At 36.7% G+C, this 20,185-nt stretch overlaps 1 protein-coding gene across 1 annotated transcript in view; it reads left to right on the top strand.

Moving 5' to 3' along the window:
- The first annotated feature begins 370 nt into the window (after window positions 1-370).
- Window positions 371-20,185, top strand: part of LCA5 (lebercilin LCA5) — a 69,976-nt gene continuing 50,161 nt past the window's right edge. Inside the window, exons 1-2 of the mRNA XM_045867140.3 lie at window positions 371-591; window positions 18,184-18,523. Coding sequence (XP_045723096.1) covers window positions 18,325-18,523 — 199 coding nt within the window. The 5' untranslated portion in view covers window positions 371-591; window positions 18,184-18,324. The remainder of the gene's footprint in view (window positions 592-18,183; window positions 18,524-20,185) is intronic.

Raw genomic sequence — 20,185 nt, 5'->3', positions numbered from 1 at the left:
ATTTCCAAAAAGGATTCAAAACAATTTTCAATGTTTTCAATCACGCATTTGCCAATTTCTACAATTTACACCAGCCCCCTTTCCCCTCCGCCCACACGCTCCTCGCACCACCCAAAGCCCCCTACGCCGTGAGATCGCGCTTTGCCCAGCACTGCCTAAAAGGCCCCGGCGCGCCGGGCTGAGCCTGGGCGCGAACCACTTCCCTACTCTGGGTCGCCGCTGCTGAAGCGGTCAACCAATGGCTGCCTTCTCCCGTACTCATTGTCCCGCCTTCCGCTTCCACTGAACTCAATAGGAATGGGCGTCTCGTGCCGGAGGCCAATGGGAGATTGGGGGGGGCATCATTGGTTGCAGTCGTGCCGCATTGCAGTATGGTCCTCCGTCTCCGTTACCCTGGTGCCGAGGTCGCCGCGTCGCCGCCGCCGTCGCCGCCAGGGAGCTGCGGTCCCCGCCCCTACCCTGGCCGTGTGTTCAAACTTCCCGCACCAAGGCAACCTCGGCGCCCGCCCCTTAATCTTCGCAGCAACCAGGCACCCACTCTTCGGCGGCTAGACGCGAGGCTCGGCGGGGAGTTTGGTCCGCGAAGAGAAGGCAAGGAGGCGGGACGCCGCGTGGGATCTGAGGAGGGGCCGGGGCGGGTTGGGGGTGGGCTTTGGCGTGGGCGTGGAGACTGGGGACTTGGGGGTGAGAAGTGAGGCTGGGACTGGAGTGTGGGGGCTGGCTCTTCGTGGATGGAGGCATGCGAGCGGAGTTGTTAAAGCGGGGAGGATGAGAGGATTAGGGATAGGAAGGGTGTGAGGACGCGAGGAGAACAAAATCCTAGGAAAATAAGTGAAGAGCACGGCAGCTGGGAAAGGCCCGGGAGGAGGGGAGGTTGAGCTACAGGTGGGGGATTGGGAAGTTTGGAAGAGACGGAGTTGTAGAAGGTTTGGTTATTTCTTGGAATCAGGAAGAGGAGGAAGGGAGCTCATTGCAGGAGGATCTAGAGAAGAGGTTAGGAATTATTAGGAAACCCTAGAGGCCTGTGGAGACTGAAGATGGGAAAGGAGAGAGAGAGCCAAGAAGGGGAAGAAGGCTGTGAAACTTTCGTTATCTCTGGGATAATAAAAAAAATTGGAGGTTGAAGACAGTGTGGTTAGAGTGGAAAGGCCCATTTGCCCTGGCTGTGAAATTTTTACATGTCCTTCAAGGATGGGATGAGAGGAAAGATGTTTGGCAAAAAATGCGCCCTCTTGGCATAGATGAGTGGGAGTGCTCTGGTTGGTGTTATACGTTGGCAGGACCAAAGGATACAGTGTTTCACAGTGGTGAAGATCATGGGCTAGGTTCACCTTAATTTAGACTCCTCTCATTCACTTTGTGACCTTGGACAAATTACTAACTGTAACAGTTATTACTAATTGTAACAAATCATTGGCTAGTAACAAATTACTAGGGGCATATATATTTTTTCCATTTGGGGATGGGAATAGTAGATACTGTTGTGAGGATTAATTTATTGAGATGTTCGTACCTGTACTTAGGCAAATGAAAAAAATTGGGTGCTTCTGTTAAAGTGGATTTGTTCTTGGAATTTGGTTTGTGTGGGCAATTCGATGGGCTGCAATTACTGGAGATTTTCTTAATGTTTTGCTTTTTGGATCCTCCTCTGAAAGTCAAGAATGTTTTGGCCCTTCTCCCTAGGAAAGTACACTTGGACACAAACATGTTTATGCTGGTCCTTTACCTTCAGTTTAAGAACTTGGATTAAATATATCTTTGGGATCAAAAGTCATCATTTAAATGGTTTTTATGTATTTGGCAGGAGGGGTCTACATCAGTTTTGAAAAAAGGGTACAGTTCTGGAGATTATTATGTTATTTTAATCCATATTTTTTCAAGTTATAGTTCCACATTTGAATTTTATATTACTATTCTATTTCACTTTGGGCTTTTGTTGCATGTTGACTTGTATGTTTATCCAGACACACAAAAAGAAATAACTGTTTTGATTTTCTGAATTGACAAAGTATCATTTTAAATATCAAAAAGTAGTTGGTGACTTTGGAAAAGAGATTTTTCTTTTTTTTGTCAGCGTCACATCTTTTCTGTTAAGCAATCATGGAATAGCATAAGACACAGAAGAAGTTCATTCGAAGATGCTACTCTTGGGGCACCTGGGTGGCTTAGTTGGTTAAGCTTCTGATTGATTTCGGCTCAGGTCATGATCTCCGGGTGGGGAGATTGAGCCCTGCATCGGCTCTGGGCTGGGCGTGGAGCCTGCTTGATTCTCTCTCTCTCCCTCTGCCCAGCCCCCCCTTCAAAAAAAAGAAGATTCTGCTGTCTCACCTGGTTCGTCTCCTGCCTGTTATTATTGATCTTCTTTGCTTCTTTATGGAATCCTGCTCCTCCTCTGCTCAACATATAATTATTGCGTTTCCTCATAATTTAGTCTTCTGCCTTCTCTTCACTCTGTGTTCTTTTCTTGGCTGAGTTCATTCTCAGGCTTCTGGTTGTCTTGGCTTCCACCATCTATGTTTTATTAATGCACAATCAATTTTTATCTCTGTCCTGGAACTCTTGAATTAACTCTAAATTTGTGTAGCTAATTTTTGATATTTCCACATAGATTTCCCACAGGCATCCTAACTAAACTGAGTGTGTCTGATATGAAACCATCATCTTTCCCCACCAAATCTGCCCTATTGAATGGTACCATATTTACCCAATTTTGTAAACCCAAAACTTTGGAATTCATTCTCTGAATTTGGAAGAACTTGGAATTCTTCTCTCTTCTCACAGTCCACATATAATCTGTCATCAAGTCCAGTTTGTTTTACTTGATAAACATTTCTTAATTCTGTACTCTATATCTCTGCTTACCCTCTGTTACCGTCACTTGCCACCTGATTTCAAGAGCACCTGGTCTTCTGCCTTCAGCCTTATTGGCCCTCCAATACTTGGGCTGGGGATGGATCTTTGTTAAGTGTCAGATCTGATCATTTTAATCCTACTGAAAATCCTTTTTTTCTAACCAACTTCTTTGTATGATATAAAGATCCTTCTTGTAATAGTCTCTTCCACTTGATCCAGGCTCATTTACTACTTTATCACTGACCCCCCCCCACCAATGCAGCATTGTCTAAAAGAAATATAATGTGAACCATATACATAATTTAACACATTTTTTTTCACTAGTCACAGGAAAATACAAACAGGTGAAATTAATTTTAATAGTATATCTTATTTAATCCAATACATCCAAAATAATATTTTAACATGATGAATATTTAAAAATATCATTAAGGAGATAGTTTATGTTCTTTTTTTATGTACTAAGTTTTCAAAATCCCATGTGTATTTTACACTTACTGCATATCTCAATTCTGACTAGCTACATTTCAGGTGCTCAGTAGCTACCATGTTTGGATAGCACAATTGTATACTATTTACAGTTTGATGATATGCCTCACTTATCTCTTACCTTTTACTTTTGCATATGCTGCTTCCCCCTACTGAAATAGAGTCTTCTGTTATGAACTGCATTTTTACTAACCTCATCTATCTTTCTTAAAGTCGTATAAATCAGATAATCATTATGCTATTTCATATATAGTAAGCTTTCTTCCTTAGACCTACTTTTGAATCATTTGAAACTGGATATAAAGGAGGCATTCTGGTACTGAAGGGGTTTATGGTCATCTTTTTTCTGACCTGTTACATGTGACCTATACTATTTGGGATTGTTTTAGAAGGCAGTTTATTTTTGGATGAAAAATGACATGTTAGATTTGCTAGTTTTCTGGCATTGCCACAGTAGCACTCCTGGCCATTTTTAGAAAATAAACAATTCTTAGGAATTGAAATTGGGCAAGACTTGTAGTTTTTCTTTTTTGCTTTTATCTAGTTACCCTTGTACAGATAGGGGAGACAGATGAACAACTGTTAGTTGATTTATTCTGCATCACAAAGAATTAGCTTAAATTTACTGAACTGTACTTGGAATATAAATCTTCAGTGTTCTGTTAATTTAGGTAACTTTTTTCTTTTAAGAGAAAAATAATATTCATTTATTCATTTAGTAATATTGTGACTAGTTTATATTAGTCAAACAGAAAGTAGTGTTGTAAGTACAGGTGAATTTTTTTTTGTCTGAAGCCCTATTAGGTCATCTCAGTTATTTAAAATAAACTGAGTTAGAATGTTCCAACTTTACTATGGTAATGGATCTGAGCAGACCTTTTTAATTTGCTAACTTTTCTCCCTTAGGAATTTTAGAGGTTCAAGTAAGTCTTAGTTATTTAAAAGAGGGGAAATTCAACATTTCCTTTAAAACAGAAAGACAAATTTTATTTTATTTATTTTTTTAAAGATTTTATTTATTTGCGAGAGAGAATGAGAGACAGAGAGCACGAGAGGGAGGAGGGTCAGAGGGAGACGCAGACTCCCGGCTGAGCAGGGAGCCCGATGCGGGACTCGATCCCGGGACTCCAGGATCCTGACCTGAGCCAAAGGCAGTTGCTTAACTGACTGAGCCACCCAGGCGCCCCAGAAAGACAAATTTTAAAGAATGAAATTGTTAACGTTCTATTTGGAATAGCTTTATAGAATAATCATTCCATAAAATATTAGTGAATGGTGGTGTTACCATTGTGAACTAGGTGGACGAGGTTTCTGTTCTTATGTGTCTTCTATTTAGTAGGAAGAGAAAGATAAATGTAAGATTATTTCTAATAGTAACAAGGTCTATGAAGAAAATAAAACAGTAATTAAGATAGAGTGACTGGGCTCATTTTAATAGAAATGTCAGGAGAGCCATCTTTGAGAAGGTGACATTTGTGCTGAGGACAGGACAAAGAGAAGGAGCCACCTTTGTAAAGTTCTGAGAAGGGCATTTTAGGTAAAGGGTGCTTCAAGTACAAAGTCTGTGAGTTGGCAACAAGCCTGGCATGTTGGAGGCACCAAAGAAGGCCACTTTGGCTGAAAAAGTATATGAGTTACATGAGATAAGAAAGGAGAAGTAGGCAGAAGGGCTAGATCTGTACGAGTTTGCAGGTCTGGTTGAGGAATCTGATGGTTGTAAGAAGCCATTGAAGAGTATTAAGCAGGAGAGCGATGCTATCTGATTTCTGTGTCAGGTAGCTTCGTCTGTGGAAGCAAGGATGAAAGCAGGGTATCACTTAGGAGGCTATTGCAGAAGTTCAAGTGAAAAAAGATGGTGGCTTGGAGTAGGGCAGTAGCAGTGGGAATGATAAAAAATGTGGAATGTATTTTGGGAGATAAAACCATCTGGTTTCACAGGTGGTTTGGATGTGGGATGTGAGGTTAAGAAGGAATCCAGGATGATCCTTAGATTTGCGACATGAGTAATTTAGTAGATGGAAGTGCCATTTAATGAAATTAGAAAAATAGGAAAGAGTGGGGGTAGAAAGAGGACAAATTTATGATTTTGGTTTTGGACATGTAAGTTTGAAAGGATTTTTAGATACCCAGGTGGAGTTGTCATATATGAATGTAGCTGTGTGAATCTGGAAGTCAGAGTAAATGAAATCTAGATGAGATCACCTAAGGAGAGAGTGTAGATGAAGAAAAGAGAGCCAATATGGGGTGCCTTGGTTAGTCCAACATTTAGAGATAAGGAGGAGGAGGCAGATTCAACAAAGTAGAGATAACATTCTAGATTACTTTTCATAAGAGATTTATTGGAAAATTAGAACAACTGGGTTATAGATGTATTAGGACATGGAGTCAAGCAACGGCTTTATTAGAGCCTCTTGTTGGTAAGAATGATCCTGTACAGAGTACAGTAGCAGAGACAGAGTCCTGAGATGGAGAGAAGATATGGGAAAGGAGACAGGTGAAAGGTTTAGCTCCAAAAAGGAGCAAAAATGCTTCTTCAGTTTTAGTGGCAGGAAAGCAACAGTATGGGATAGATGCAAATGGAGATGACTTCAAAGATGAGGTAGTTCTCATCTGATTGTTGACATTGAAATGCCTAATGGGTTACTCAGCTAAGAGAAAACTTGTATAGGCATACCTTGTTTGATTGCACTTGGATTTATTGCGCTTTGCAGAAACTGCTTTTTTTTTTTTTTACAATTTGAAGATTGGTGGCGACTCTGCATTGAGCAAGTCTCTTGGCACCATTTTTTCCAATAGCATTTGTTCACTTTCTGTCTGTGTCACATTTTCTAAATTCTCATAATATTTTAGACTTTTTCATTACAGTATTTGCTATGGTGATCTCTGATTAGTTATCTTTGGTGTTACTATAGTAATTGTTTTGGGGTGCCATGAACTTCACCCATATAAGACAGTGGACTTAATTGATAAATGTGTGCATTCTGACTGCTCCACCAACCAGCCGTTCCCCCATCTCTCTCCCTGTCCTTGGGCCTTTCTATTCCCTGAGATACAACAAGATTGAAATTAGGCCAATCAATAACTCTGTGATGACCTGTAAGTGTTCAAGTGAAAGTCAGACATCTCTCACTTTAAATCAAAAGATAAACATAATTTAAGCTTAATGAAGAAGGCATGTTGAAAGCCAAGATAGGCCAAAATGTAGGCCTGTCCACAAACAGCCAAGTTGAAAAGGCAGAGTTCTTTAAGGAAATTAAAAGTGCTACTGAAGTGAACACATACAGTAAGATAAGAAAGTGAAACAGCCATATTGCTGATATGGAGAAAGTTTTGGTGGTCTGGGTAGAAGATCAAACCAGCCACAACAGTCTCGTAAGCCAAAGCCTATTCCAGAGTAAAGCCCAAACTTTTTCAGTTCTATGAAGGCTGAGAGAGGTGAGGAAGTTGAAAAGAAAACTTGGAAGCTGCAAGAAATTGGTTCATGAGGTTTACAGAGACCATCTCTGTAACATCAAAGTACAGAGTGAAGCAATAGTGCTGATATAGAACCTACAGCAAGTTATCCAGAAGATCTAACTTGGAAAATAAAGATGGTTGCTTCTCCAAACAACGGATATTCAATGTAGACACAACAGCCTTCTATTGGAAGAAGATGCCATCTAGGACTTTGATCGCTACAAAGGAGAAGTCAGTGCTTGTCGTCAAAACTTCAAAGGACAGGCTGACTCTCTTGTGAGGGGCTAATGCAGCTGGTGACTTTAAGTTGAACCAGTGTTCATTTACCATTCCAAAAATTCTAGAGCCCTTAAGCATTATGCTAAATCTACTCTGCCTGTGCTCTATAAATGCAACAACAAAGCCTGGATGACTGCACATCTGTTTACAACATTGTTTACTGAATATTTTAAGCCCACTGTTGAGGCCTACTGCTCAGGAAAAAAAAATTCCTTTCAAAGTATTACTGCTCATTGACAACACACCAGGTCACCCAAAAGCTGATGGAGATATACAGTGACGTTCATGTTGTTGTCATGCCTGCTAACACAGCATCCATCTGCAGCTCATAGATCAAGGAGTAATTTTGACTTTCAAGTTTTCTTATTTAACAAATACATTTTGTAAGACTGTAGCTGCCATAGGTAATGATCCCTCTGATGGATCTGGGCAAAATAAATTGAAAGCCTTCTGGAAAAGATTCACCATTCTAGAGGCCAATAAGAACATTTGTGATTTGTGGGAAGAGGTCAATATATTAATTTTTTTTTTTCCATTCGGGAATGTTCAGTGAATTCTGGCATCATTAAGGGTTATTTTATTTTTTTTAAAGAATTTGTTTATTTATTTTGACAGAGACAGTGAAAGAGGGAACACAAGCAGGGGGAGTGGGAGAGGGAAAAGCAGGCTTCCCGTGGAGCAGGGAGCCCGACGGAGGGCTTGATCCCAGGACCCTGGGATCATGACCTGAGCCGAAGGCAGACGCTTAACGACTCTGCCACCCAGGTGCCCCCAATATATTAATATTAACGGCAGTTTGGAAAAAGTTGATTCCAACCTTCATGGGATGACTTTGAGGGGTTCAAGACTTCAGTGGGGGAAGTAACCACAAATGTGGTGGAATTAGCAAGAGAAGTAGAAGTAGAGCCTGAAGACGTGACTGCATTACTGCAATCTCGTGATCAAACTTGAACAGAAGAGGAGTTGTTTCTTATGGATGTGCAAAGAAAGTGGTTTCTTGAGATGGAATCTCCTCCTGGTAAAGATGCTGTGAAGACTGTTGAAGTGACAAGAAAGGATTTGGAATATTATAGAAACTTAGTTGACAAGGCAGTGGCAGGGTTTTAGAGGACTGACCCCAATTCTGAAAGAAGTTCTGTGAGTAAAATGGTTTCAAACAGCTTTGCATGCTACAGAAAAATCGTTCATGAAAGGAAGAGTCAATCAATGAGACAGACTTTGTTGTATTATTTTAAGAAATAGCCACAGCCACCCAGCTTTCAGCAGCCATCACCCTGATTAGTCAGCAGCCATCAACACTGTGGCAAGGCTCCACCAGCAAAAAGATTATGACTCACTGAAATCTCAGATGATGATTAACATTTCTTAGCAATGAAGCATTTTTAAATTAAGATATAAACATTTTTTAAAGACAATGCTCTTGCATATGCATTGTGAAACCAAAAAATTCATTTGATTATTTTTATTTCAGTCTTTGCTTTATTGCAATATTAACTTTATCGTGGTGGTTGGGAACTAAACCTGCAAAATATCTCTGAGGTGTGCCTATGGTCCATTTCAAGGCTTATTCACTTAACTCTGTCACCTTAGGTAAATTGTAATCTTGGGTAAGTCAGTTTGTTTTTCTGGGTGTTAGTTTCCTTATTCTTTTCAAAGAAAAAAGTGATTCCCCAGGGTTCCTTCCAGTACAAATTTGGCATGTAATCTTATTAAGCTATACTACTTATTTTTATTTGTTTATACTTTTTTTTTTACTGAAGTCCAGTTGGCACATGTTACATTAGTTTTAAGCATACAGCATAGGGATTTAACAATTCTATAGGTTATGCTGTGCTTAACTATGAGTGAGGTGTCTGTCACCGCCAGTGCAACAGTTTACATTCCTGCCACTAGTGTGTGAAGGTTCTTTTCTCCACATCCTCTCCAGCATTTGTAGTTTATTCTTTTTTTGATACTAGCCATTCTGAGTGGTGTGAGGTGATGCCTTATTGTGATTTTGATTTGCATTTCCCTAATGATTAGTGATGTTGAGCATCTTTTCTTTTGTCTGCTGGCTGTCTATATGTCTTCTTTGGAAAAATGTCTATTCAGGTTCTCTGCCTACTTTTTAATTGGATTGTGTTTTGGTGTTGAGTTGGATAAGTTCTTTATATATTTTGGATATTAACCCCTTAACAGATGTACTAGGTGGCCTTTTTGTTTATGGTTTCCTTTGCTGTGCAAAAGTTTTAATTTTGGTAGAGTCCCAATAGTTTAGTTTGCTTTTTTGTTTCCCTAGCCTGAGGAGAAATACTAAAAAACGTTCCTAAGGTCTATATCAAAGAGATTACTGCCTTTGTTTTCTTCTAGGAGTTTTATGGTTTCAGGTCTCACATTTAGGTCTTTAATTATTGTGAGTTTATTTTTGTGTGTAGTTTAAGAAAGTGGTCTAGTTTCATTCATTTGCATGTAGCTGTTAGTTTTCCCAGCATCATTTATTGAAAAGGATGTCTTTCCTGTTGTATATTCTTACCTTCTTTGTCATAGATTAATTGACCACACAGTGTGGGTTTATTTCTGGGCTCTCTATACTGTTTCATTGATTTATGTGTCTATTTTTATACCAGTACCATCTGGGATTGTGATACCCCCATCTTTTTTCTTCTTTCTCAAAATTGCTTTGGCTGTTCAGGATCTTTTGTACTTCCATACAAGTTTTAGGATTACTTATTCTAGTTCTGTAAAAAATATTGTTGGTATTTTGATAGGGATTGCATTGAATCTGTAGATTGCTCTGAGTAGTTTGGACATTTTAACAATATTAATTCTTCTAACCCATGAGCATGGTGTGTCTTTCCATTTGTTTGTGTCATTTTCAATTTCTTTCCTCAGAGTTTAATAGTTTTGAGAGTACAGTTCTTTCACCTTCTTGGTTAAGTTATTCCTAAGCATTTTATTATTTGCGGAACAATTGTAAATGGAATTTTTTAAAAAAAGTTCTTTTTCTGCTACTTTGTTATAAGTGTATAGAAATGCAGCAGATTTCTGTGTATTAACTTTGTATCCTACAACTTATTTATTCTAGTAGTGTTTTGGTGGAATCTTTAGGGTTTTCTATATGTAATATCATATTATCTACAAAGAGAGACAGTTTTACTTTTTCCTTCACCAATTTGGATGTGTTTTCTTTAATTTTTTGTCTGATTGATGTAGCTAGGACTTCCAGTGTTATTTTGAGTAAAAGTGATGAGAGTGGACATCCTTGTCATGGTCCTGATCTTGGAGGAAAACCTTTCAATTTTTCATTGAGTATGATGTTAGCTGTGGGTTTGACATATATTGCCTTTATCATGTTTCAGTATGTTTTCTGTAAGCCCACTTTATTGAGAGTTTTGCTCAATAGATGGATTGAATGGATTTTGAATTTTATCAGGTGTTTTTTCTGCATGTAATGAGATGATCAATATGATTTTTATCCCTCTTTGTTATGTGGTGTGTCATGCTGATGGTTCACAGATATTGAACTGTCCTTATTGTATTCCTGCAGTAAATCCCACTTAATGGTACTGAATGATTCTTTTAATGTATTATTGAATGTGGTTTGCTAATATTTTGTTGACATTTTACATCTATGTTCATCAGGTGTATTGGCTTGTAGTTTTCTTTTTTTGGTACTATCTTTGTCTGGTTTTAGTATCAAGATAATGCTGATCTTGTAGAATGTATTTGGAAGCTTTCCTTCCTCTTCTATTTTTGGAATAGTTTGAAGAGAATAGGTATCCTTTATTTTTGTTTTAAGTTTTTATTTAAATTCCAGATGGTTAACATACAGTGTAATATTAGTTTCAGGTGTACAGTATAGTGATTCAGCACTTCCATACAACACCTAGTGCTTAATCACAACAGGTGCACTCCTTAGTCCCCATCACCTATTTAACCCATCCCCCCACCCACCTCTCCTCTGGTAACCATCAGTTTGTTCTCTATAGTTAAGAGTCTATTTCCTGGTTTGCCTCTCTTTTTTTCCCCCAAGCTCGTTTGTTTTGTTTCTTAAATTCCACATTTGAATGTAATCATATGGTATTTGTCTTTCTCTGACTGATTTCGCTTACAATAATACTCTCTTGTTCCAGTCACATCATGGCAAATGGCAAGACTTCTTTCTATTTTATGGCTGGGTAATATTCCATTCTGTATATATACCGCATCTTTTTTCATTCATCAGTCAGTGGATATTTGGGCTGTTTCCATAGTTTGGCTATTCTAGATAATGCAACCATAAATATCAGAGTGCATGTATTCCTTTGAGTTAGTTTTTTTGTATTCTTCAGGTAAATACCTAGTAGTGCAATTGCTGGATCATAAGGTCGCTTTTTTTGTTTCATGTTTTTTGTTTTGGGGGAGCTGGGGAGGAGCAGAGGGAGAAGGAGAGAGAGAATTTTAAGCAGTCTACATGCTTTCAGTGTGGAGCCCAACATAGAGCTCAACCTCACGACCCTGAGATCATGACCTGTGCCGAAATCAAGAGTCAGACGCTTAACTGACTGAGCCATCCAGGTGCCCCAGGTAGTTCTATTTTTAACTTTCTGAGGAACCCCCATACTGTTTTCCACAGTGGCTGTACCAGTTTGCATTCCCACCAGCAGTGCAAGAGGGTTCCCTTTTCTTCACAACCTCACCAACACCTGTTGTTTCTTGTGTTTTTCATTTTAGCCATTCTGGCAGGTGTGAGGTGATATTTCATTGTAGTTTTGATTTATATTTCCCTGATGATCAGTGATATTGAGCATCTTTTCATGTGTTTGTTGGCCATCTCTGTCTTCTTCGGAAAAATGTCGAGAATAGGTATTCTTTAAATGTTTGGTAGAATTCACCTGTGAATTCATCTGATTCTAGATTTTTATTTGTTGGGAGTTTTTTGATTGCCAATTCAATTTTTTACTAGTAATCAGCTGTTTAGATTTGCTATTTCTTCATGATTCAATTTTAGAAGGATTGTACTTTTTTTTTAGGAAATTATTCATTTCTTCTAAGTTATCTAATTTTTTGGCATATAATTGTTCATAATACTCTTATAATTCTTTGTATTTCATTTGTTAGGTTTTAATTTCTGATTTTGTGGTCTCTCTTTTTTTCTTGGTGAGTCCGGCTAAAGGTTTATCAGTTTTGTTTATCTTTTCAAAGAACCAGTTCTTGGCTTCATTGTTTGTTTGTTTTTTTTTTCTTTTCCTTCTTTTAGTCTTTATGTCACTTATTTTCACTCTGATCTTTATTATTTCTTTCCTTCTTGTTTTTTTTGAAATTCTGCTTGTTTCTCATGTCCCGAGGATTTTAGACTGCTGTGTTTTCATTTTCATTTGTCTCCAGGTATTGTTTTATTTCCTCTTTGATTTCTTTGTTGACTTATTGGCTGTTTAGTATTTATTTATGCTTTTCTTTTTAAGATTTATTTATTCGAGAGAGAGTGCCTAAGAGTGCATGAGTAGGGGGTCGGGCAGTGGGGAGAGAATCTTCAAGCAGACTCCCCACTGAGTGGGGAATCCAGATGGGGGGCTTGATCTCGTGACCCATGAGATAATGACCTGAGTCAAAATCAAGAGTTGGATGCATAACTGACTGAGCCACCCAGGCGCCCCAGTACTTTATAAGAAAAATTAATATCTGTTGTTTTAGTAGTTGTCTTATTTCATCTTTATTTCTTCCTGTTTCTTTTAATTTAATATTTCATGTCTTTTGTTTCTAATTTGTTACTTTGTGTTTGTTTTCTTATGTGAACTGTACTATTAGCCAGGCTACAGTGTTTCCAGAAGGTCTAAGTACTAATTTTTTAAAAGTGAATTTTCAGGTGTCGAAGTGTCTGTTCTTTGGGAAGGCTTAGATCATTGAGTGCTATATTTTCATGAAGAATTGTAACATACTATGGGATGTTACAAGTTTATGTAGGTTAGAAATACCCACCTTAGTTCAGAATAGATCCTAAATCAGACACTGGACAAAGATAAGATGTTGTCTAGTATTTTGGGGGTTACTCTTGTATTTTTTTGTTACTATTAAGAAAGGTTTTTCATATAATTAACAGGTAATGTTTTTAGGGACTGTATAAATGATATGTACATAATATATTATTACTTTTTCTTAATTGTCTCTCTTTGATGGAAGAGCCAGACCCTGCCCTAAAAGAACTCTCAGTGTATTCTTGCTCACATTGCTTTCCTCATTGTCTATAATGGCATCTGTACCATCAGTAATTTTTGTTGACTGAATTGGTGCATTAACTGAATAGTATTTTCTTGGACTTTGGAAAAGTGATTGCTTATATCAAGTTGTCTTAAAAGGGTGAGAATAACTGTTTGAAATAATTGGCTTTAAAATATATTTGTTATTAAAGATGTAGATTTGTGTTTTTCTTCTCTCTTCTGGAAGACCACATTAAAAGTATATTAAAGAAAAACAACAATGAACCTATGACTTTGAAGGGATATTAGGGTACTCTCAGTGGATAAGACATCACCGCACATTTCTGAAAAAGGAAAAGAGTAACAATAGATGAAACACATTGAAATAGAGAAAACTGTGTCTGAAAATATTCAAGAGGGAACTACAGCAAAGACAGATTCAGGTGTATCCAAAAGAATCTTAGAGGATCTTAGAACTTGAAAAGTCAGAGAGAAAGGATAATTGAAAACAGGAAGGAAGAATAGTTGAAAAACTGTGTAATACTTATGCCTCCTTTCCTACCCAATCCCATACACAGTGACTCAGTGTAATATTCCCTGCCCTTCACCACTCCCTTTCTTTCCCATCAAAAAATGCGGAAGTAATTTCTTGAGGAAATCAAAATAAAGACAACCCTAAAAGAGAAGTAGAGTTGCCATGGTGGATATTTGTGTCTGGAGATTATCTCTCCTAATTCTAGCTTTTAGGGAGTCCCCTGGAAAATGGCTGATTCTCTGCTATTCATCCTAAAGCAGAGTGTGCTTGTCAGGAAGCCCTATTCATAAGTACCTGTTTTCCATTTTTTCTTTTTTTTTCTTTTTTTTATATATCAATGGACAACTGAAAATTACTTCAAAGAAATAAAACCATGTATAAAGGAAAAGCCAGTGGTAAAAAGAAAAACTGTCACCATGTGATACAGAGTTCCTTGATCAGAAGAGACTTTAAAGCAAATAAAATGTCTATTTAGTGTTCTCAGAGAAATGAAAATATATTGCCTCAGTAAAGCAGGAACAGGATAATTATTTAAAAAAACCAGAACAAGAAAGAATTCTTGAAACTTAAGGTGTTTGCACAAAGTAAACAAAAACACAACAACACTGGATAGTTAAAAGATAAGTTGAGTGAAAATAGAAAAATAGAGCAGTCTGTTATTTAGCCAGTAGAAGTCTTAGAAAGAATACACAGGAAAGTCACTTATCAGAAAAGTGACATAAAAACATTTCTAGTGCTTAAAGATACTTGTTTCAATATTAAAAGGAAGAGGGAAATAAAGGGGCAGCACAATTAATGAAAAAAGACTCACACCTGTACATGTTGTGGGATTGCAGTATTAGAGGAGGGAAAATCCTAAAAACTCCAAGGGAGGAAAAGAAAAAGATAACCTATAAGGGAATGAGAATCAGATGAGCATAACTAGAGTGTAAACTCCATAATGGCAGGGATTTTTGTGGTTGTTGTTTTCATTATGGTTACATGGTGAGAGCTCAAAAGAAATACATGTTGGATAAAAGAAAGAGTATAACATCTTTCAAGAACCTCTGAGAGTTTGGAAGACAGCGGAACAGTGTCTTGAAAGTTCTGAGAAAAATAACTTAGAATGCAGAACTTACGAAAACTACCAAATTGGAGGGCAAAATAAAGACATTCTTAGGCATACAAGGACTCAGAGCATATATCTCAACCTATTTACCCTTTCTGTAGAATTATTTGAGGATATGGACAAGTAAAATGATGATCAAAACTAATAAAGATGATGACATGAGCTATTAGAAATGGTGGATTAATTCAGAAGTACTATAAAAATGATTCCAGAATGACAGTGGTACCACAGGTCTACAGAATAATTGGTTTAAATTAGAATCAGAAATAATTGGTCTCTAAGAAAAATGTTTTTAAGAGGAGAAATGGAATGGATTTCAGGCTATAGATAGAATGACTATCAAGCTAGGTAAATATTAGTGGTCTAGGAAGATTGTTTTTTCTTTTCAGTAAGAAGAAAGGACAATTAGGAATTCCAAGAAAAAAAACCTTCCATAACTAACAAGTCGTTGCATGTTGCAACCATTTAAAATGAGTCACAGTTAAATTCTCATCTTTCATAGTCTTAAGTTGCTAATTCAAGAAATAGCATAGGCATGAAAGTATAAGCCACTAAAATAGCTATCCCAGGGAGAAGGACTTGAATAATGGGGCAGTGGATGTTTCCTTTTTTTTAAGAAACTATATGCATATATTTGAGGCAGGGGTGGGGAAGAATGGGTGCTGGTGCATAGGAGATGAATGGCAGGTAATGTTTTGTGGGGTCTGTCTTTTGCAGTGAAAAGTTAGGTGGCACTTCTGATTAAGATGGGACAGGCCATAGGGAGCTACTTCTGCTATATGTATATAAACAAATAATCCTCATTTATACCATATGATCAGCTTTTAATTATACTGTAATTAAAACTGAGTCTTTGACAAGGAATATCATTCAATTTACTAAGCATCTTGTATGTTTGAATTGTAAATGTAATTGTTGATTTTTACTGAGTGCTTAGTGCGTCATAGTTATTGAATTATCCTATTTAACTATCACATTAATTCTATTCTAGTCTAGAATAGACTAGAATAGAATGGACTCTAGAATTAACTGTCACATTAATTCTGTTCTATTCTATTACTATTAGTATTTCCTTTAAAAATGAGATCATTGAGATTCAATGAGCCAAACACCATTATGTATAGTTTTTAAAACTTAATTAAAATTCAACAAAATTATAAATTAGTCTTCAGTAACATTTGCCATATTTCAGGTGCTCAGTAGCCACATGTGGTCAGCTACCATACCAGACAGCACAGATTATAAAACATTTCCATTCTTGCTGAAAGTTGTATTGGACAGCCTTGCCTTGCAGAACCTATTTTTTTTTTTTCCCAGTAAGTGTTTAGTTCATCCTTTTACTTTTTAAAAATATGAAGCATTATGTATACAAACTTGTAATCTTTTTTTGATAATGGTAATATACTATACATGCTTTGTCCATATTTCTTTTCTTAGTATATTGTGGAGATCACTCCAGGCTGCAGAAAAAACACAGAGGTAGTGCTCATTCCTTTAGTAGCTTCATAATACTGTACTTCATTATGTGGTTGTATGTCGCCAGTTCCTTACTGATGGTCCTTCTGATTGTTTTAGTCCTTTCTACCACTGTAATACTGCTGTAGTGAACAGTAGTAGTGCTGCCTTGTACATAGGTCTTTTTCCATATAGTACTAGAACCACTATACTTGAAATACTAATTTCATCAATGGGATTTTTGTTTTTTTCTGAACATTAAAAACAATTATTCCAATGCAAAAGGTAATCCAATTTTATTTTATTGGAAAATAAAAATATATAGAGAAGAAAATCATCTAACATTCATGTTGCCCAGATACTATTTTGGTGTATATGTATCTCGTACTTTACAATTTTTTTTCGATTTCTGAGGGAAGAATACTCAGTATTTTCATTATTTTTTTTCAATCGATATGTATAGTTGAGATCATACTGATTCACTAGTTTGAATTTTGTCTTTACCATAGTACTATAAACATTTCCTCTGGTAACACAAACTTTTTGTAAGTGTTTCTAACAACAGCATGATATTATGCTGTATTGATTTTTACAATATTCTTTATTCTGCAGTTATTTGACATTTACGTTGCTTCTGTTTTTTAAAAAAAAATTGTACTGTAGGGGAACCTGGGTGGCACAGTTGGTTGCATGTCTCTCTCTTTCTCAAATAAATAAATCTTTCTTTTTTTTTTTTTTTTAAAGATTTTATTTATTTATTTGACAGAGAGAGACACAGCGAGAGAGGGAACACAAGCAGGGGGAGTGGGAAAGGGAGAAGCAGGCTTCCCTCAGAGCAGAGAGCCCGATGGGGGACTCGATCCCAGGACCCTGTGATCATGACCTGAGCTGAAGGCAGACGCTTAACGACTGAGCCACCCAGGCACCCCCATCAAATAAATAAACCTTTCAAAAAATTGTACTGCATAAACATTTGTACATAACTTTTCCTCTATTTTTAGGATTATTTTCTTGTTATTTAGGAACGGAATTATCGGATCAAAGGTTAAAAGTGCAATTAAAGTTTTAATACATCTTGCCAACTTTTTTTACAAAAATCCTGTGGATCTTTTCTTGATAGGCATTCTAGCAGCATTGAGTGTTGTTTTGAAAAATCTTTGATAATTGGTACGTTTAAAAATGTTATCTGAAGTTGAATATTTTTATGTGCCTATCATTTGTATTGCCCGCTGTGGGTCTTAACATGTATTTGCTCATTTAATGTTTGACCTCATATTTTTCTTATGGGGTGGTATGAGTTATTTATACATGTTAAGGATGGTAACCATTTTTCTGTCATGTTGGAAATGTTTTTCTTCACACGTGTTTTAATTTGATTAATTTTTTACATACTTTAGTTTTATACTTTTATGTAGTTAGGTTTTTTTTGTTGTTGTTCCTATAGGCAGGCTTGCCTTAACCACCACCTGCCTCCCCAGAAAAGAAAAAAATGGTGATTTGGTCATTATACGTCTGTCAAAAATCAGCATTTTTCTTTATTATAAATCTTAAAATTCAAGGGAGTCAAATTCAGTTAATTTTTATTCAAAAACAATTATATGTCAGGCATTTTACATGTTCTCTGTCCAGCCTACAACATTCTGTCTATTCTCCAAATAGTATAAATAACAATGTGTGAAAATATAGGTGAATTTTAAAAATTATAAACAGTATATTATTTGCTTTTAGCATCTTTCATTGTAATTAACTGTAAAACCTATTTCACAAAATATAATGAGTTTCCTTTCCCCTTCCTTAATTGTTGGGGCAAAAAGTGTATCTTCTGGTTGCTAATGTGTTAATCTCTACTGCAGATACCTAGAGAAACAAAGTGCAGACATGAATATTATCACCAGGATCTGAAGACTCTAAACATTGCTCTTCAGGCTTGTCATGGAGTTTTTTGGAAAAAGGAATCTGTGAAATTATGTGAATAGAGACTATTTTTCAAAACCATGGGGGAAAGAGAAAGAAGTCCAGGTAATGATCAAGAAAGTAAGACAGGCAAACACCATTACTCTTATTGTTCATCTGATTTTGGAACTACCCCACAGTCTTCTGGCCGGTCATCGCTGGTCAATTCTTCTTCACCTACAAGTATTAAGGGAAAAAATCCTAAAAGACAAATTTCAGATGGCCAAGTGCATCATCAAGGTAAGCATTCTTTAAGAGTTCAGTGGACCTAGAAGACTCATTTTGAGTTTTTAGGAAAGTTGTATGAATGAAACTTCTATTATTATGTATGTATTGATATATGCATGAAATTGGGCTGATCTACATTTTGAATAAGATGTATTTTTGTATATATAGTTGTTATATGTATATATATAGTTGTATATATAGTGTTATATATAGTTGTTGCCTATGGTGCTGTGTATTATCCTTTGTTAGAATCAAAATCATACTATATACAGAAGAAGGAACCATTAATAAGCCTTCTCATTTTGTTCTCTTCTTCCTAAATAAATGTTTGTCTTGGTGTTGCTGAGGTACTGTGAAGGCAAAAATAAAAAAATCACAAAATGTTTATACCTTTTTTAATCTTCACCTCTAAAAAGCAGCAAATGACATTGCTATAAAGTAGTTAAGGGGCATTTTTATATAGAGAGTAAAATTACTTCCTCTAGGTTACTTAGTGCTTACTGCAAAAGTTCGAATTAAATCTAGAAATGGAATTTGGGACTTGGGACTACCACTCTGTTTTCTGTAAAACTGTGTTATAATGGAAACAAGATTAATCATTAGAAATAATTTGTCTTATTAAAATGTTCCTAGTTTGGAACTACATATTAATACATATTTGACAAGGCATTGTTCTAGAAATCTCCTCTTCATCTTAATGAATTTCTGGTCAAAAAACTCCAGTTGTACTTAGTAACAAAGTATCTAAGGACAACCATAGAGAAATACACCATAGAAAATTAAGCTAAGGTAAATGAGGTAATTACAGTATACATTAATGAATACAGCACAGTTATAACAACACTAGCTTAGAATGATTATATAGAGTTTAGATTGTAAGGCACAGGGAGGGGTAAAATTGGAAGCCGAAAAGGAAAACAGATCAGTCAGGTCACGAAACACCTTGAAACCTATAATAATATATTGGCTGTCTGTTTCTGTGGGGAAATAGTTAGCTATTGAACACATTTAAGCAGGGGTATAATTAAATGTGCTTTTATAAATTTTTACTTTGAAAAGTAATATTTGCGTTAAAAAAATATTCTGGAAAGAATATATTACTTTTGAAAGCATCCCTCTTGTGGACCCTGATCTAACTTCCTGGGGATGTTATTCTTATAACAGTTAGGTGCTTTTTCTTTTTCTTTTTCTTTCTTTCTTTTGCCTGTACAGTGCTGCAGGATTTTGGTCTTTTCCTCCAAATCTGTCTCAGTGTGAGCCTCTTGTTTTGATTTTGTGTTTGAATGCATGATCTGATATTAAACTTTTGCTGTCTCATGAAGAACAAATGGACTATAGGGTTGAACCTTAGAAAAATGCCTATTTATTCCTAAGAAATAACTTACATATTTGGGGAATTATTGGTATTATTGGTAGGAATACTTTAATTTTTCACTACTTCCCCAGAAGAAATTTAGGAGGCCACCTAATTAAGGAGTCAGAAATTCTTCTTTTTTTTTTTAAGATTTTATTTATTTATTTGACAGAGAGAGACCCTACAAGAGAGGAAACACAAGCAGGGGGAGTGGGAGAAGGAGAAGCAGGCGGGAGCCCAATGCAGGGCTCGATCCCAGGACCCTGGGATCATGACCCTAGCCAAAGGCAGCCGCTTAATGACTGAGCCACCCAGGCGCC

This window comes from Mirounga angustirostris, unplaced genomic scaffold, assembly GCF_029215605.1.
Source record: "Mirounga angustirostris isolate CCGP_5_RB_7025 unplaced genomic scaffold, mMirAng1.0.hap1 SCAF_8, whole genome shotgun sequence".
NCBI lineage: Eukaryota > Metazoa > Chordata > Mammalia > Carnivora > Phocidae > Mirounga > Mirounga angustirostris.
The sequence above is the reverse complement of the archived record's forward strand: the minus strand, read 5'-3'. Positions and strand labels throughout refer to the sequence as shown.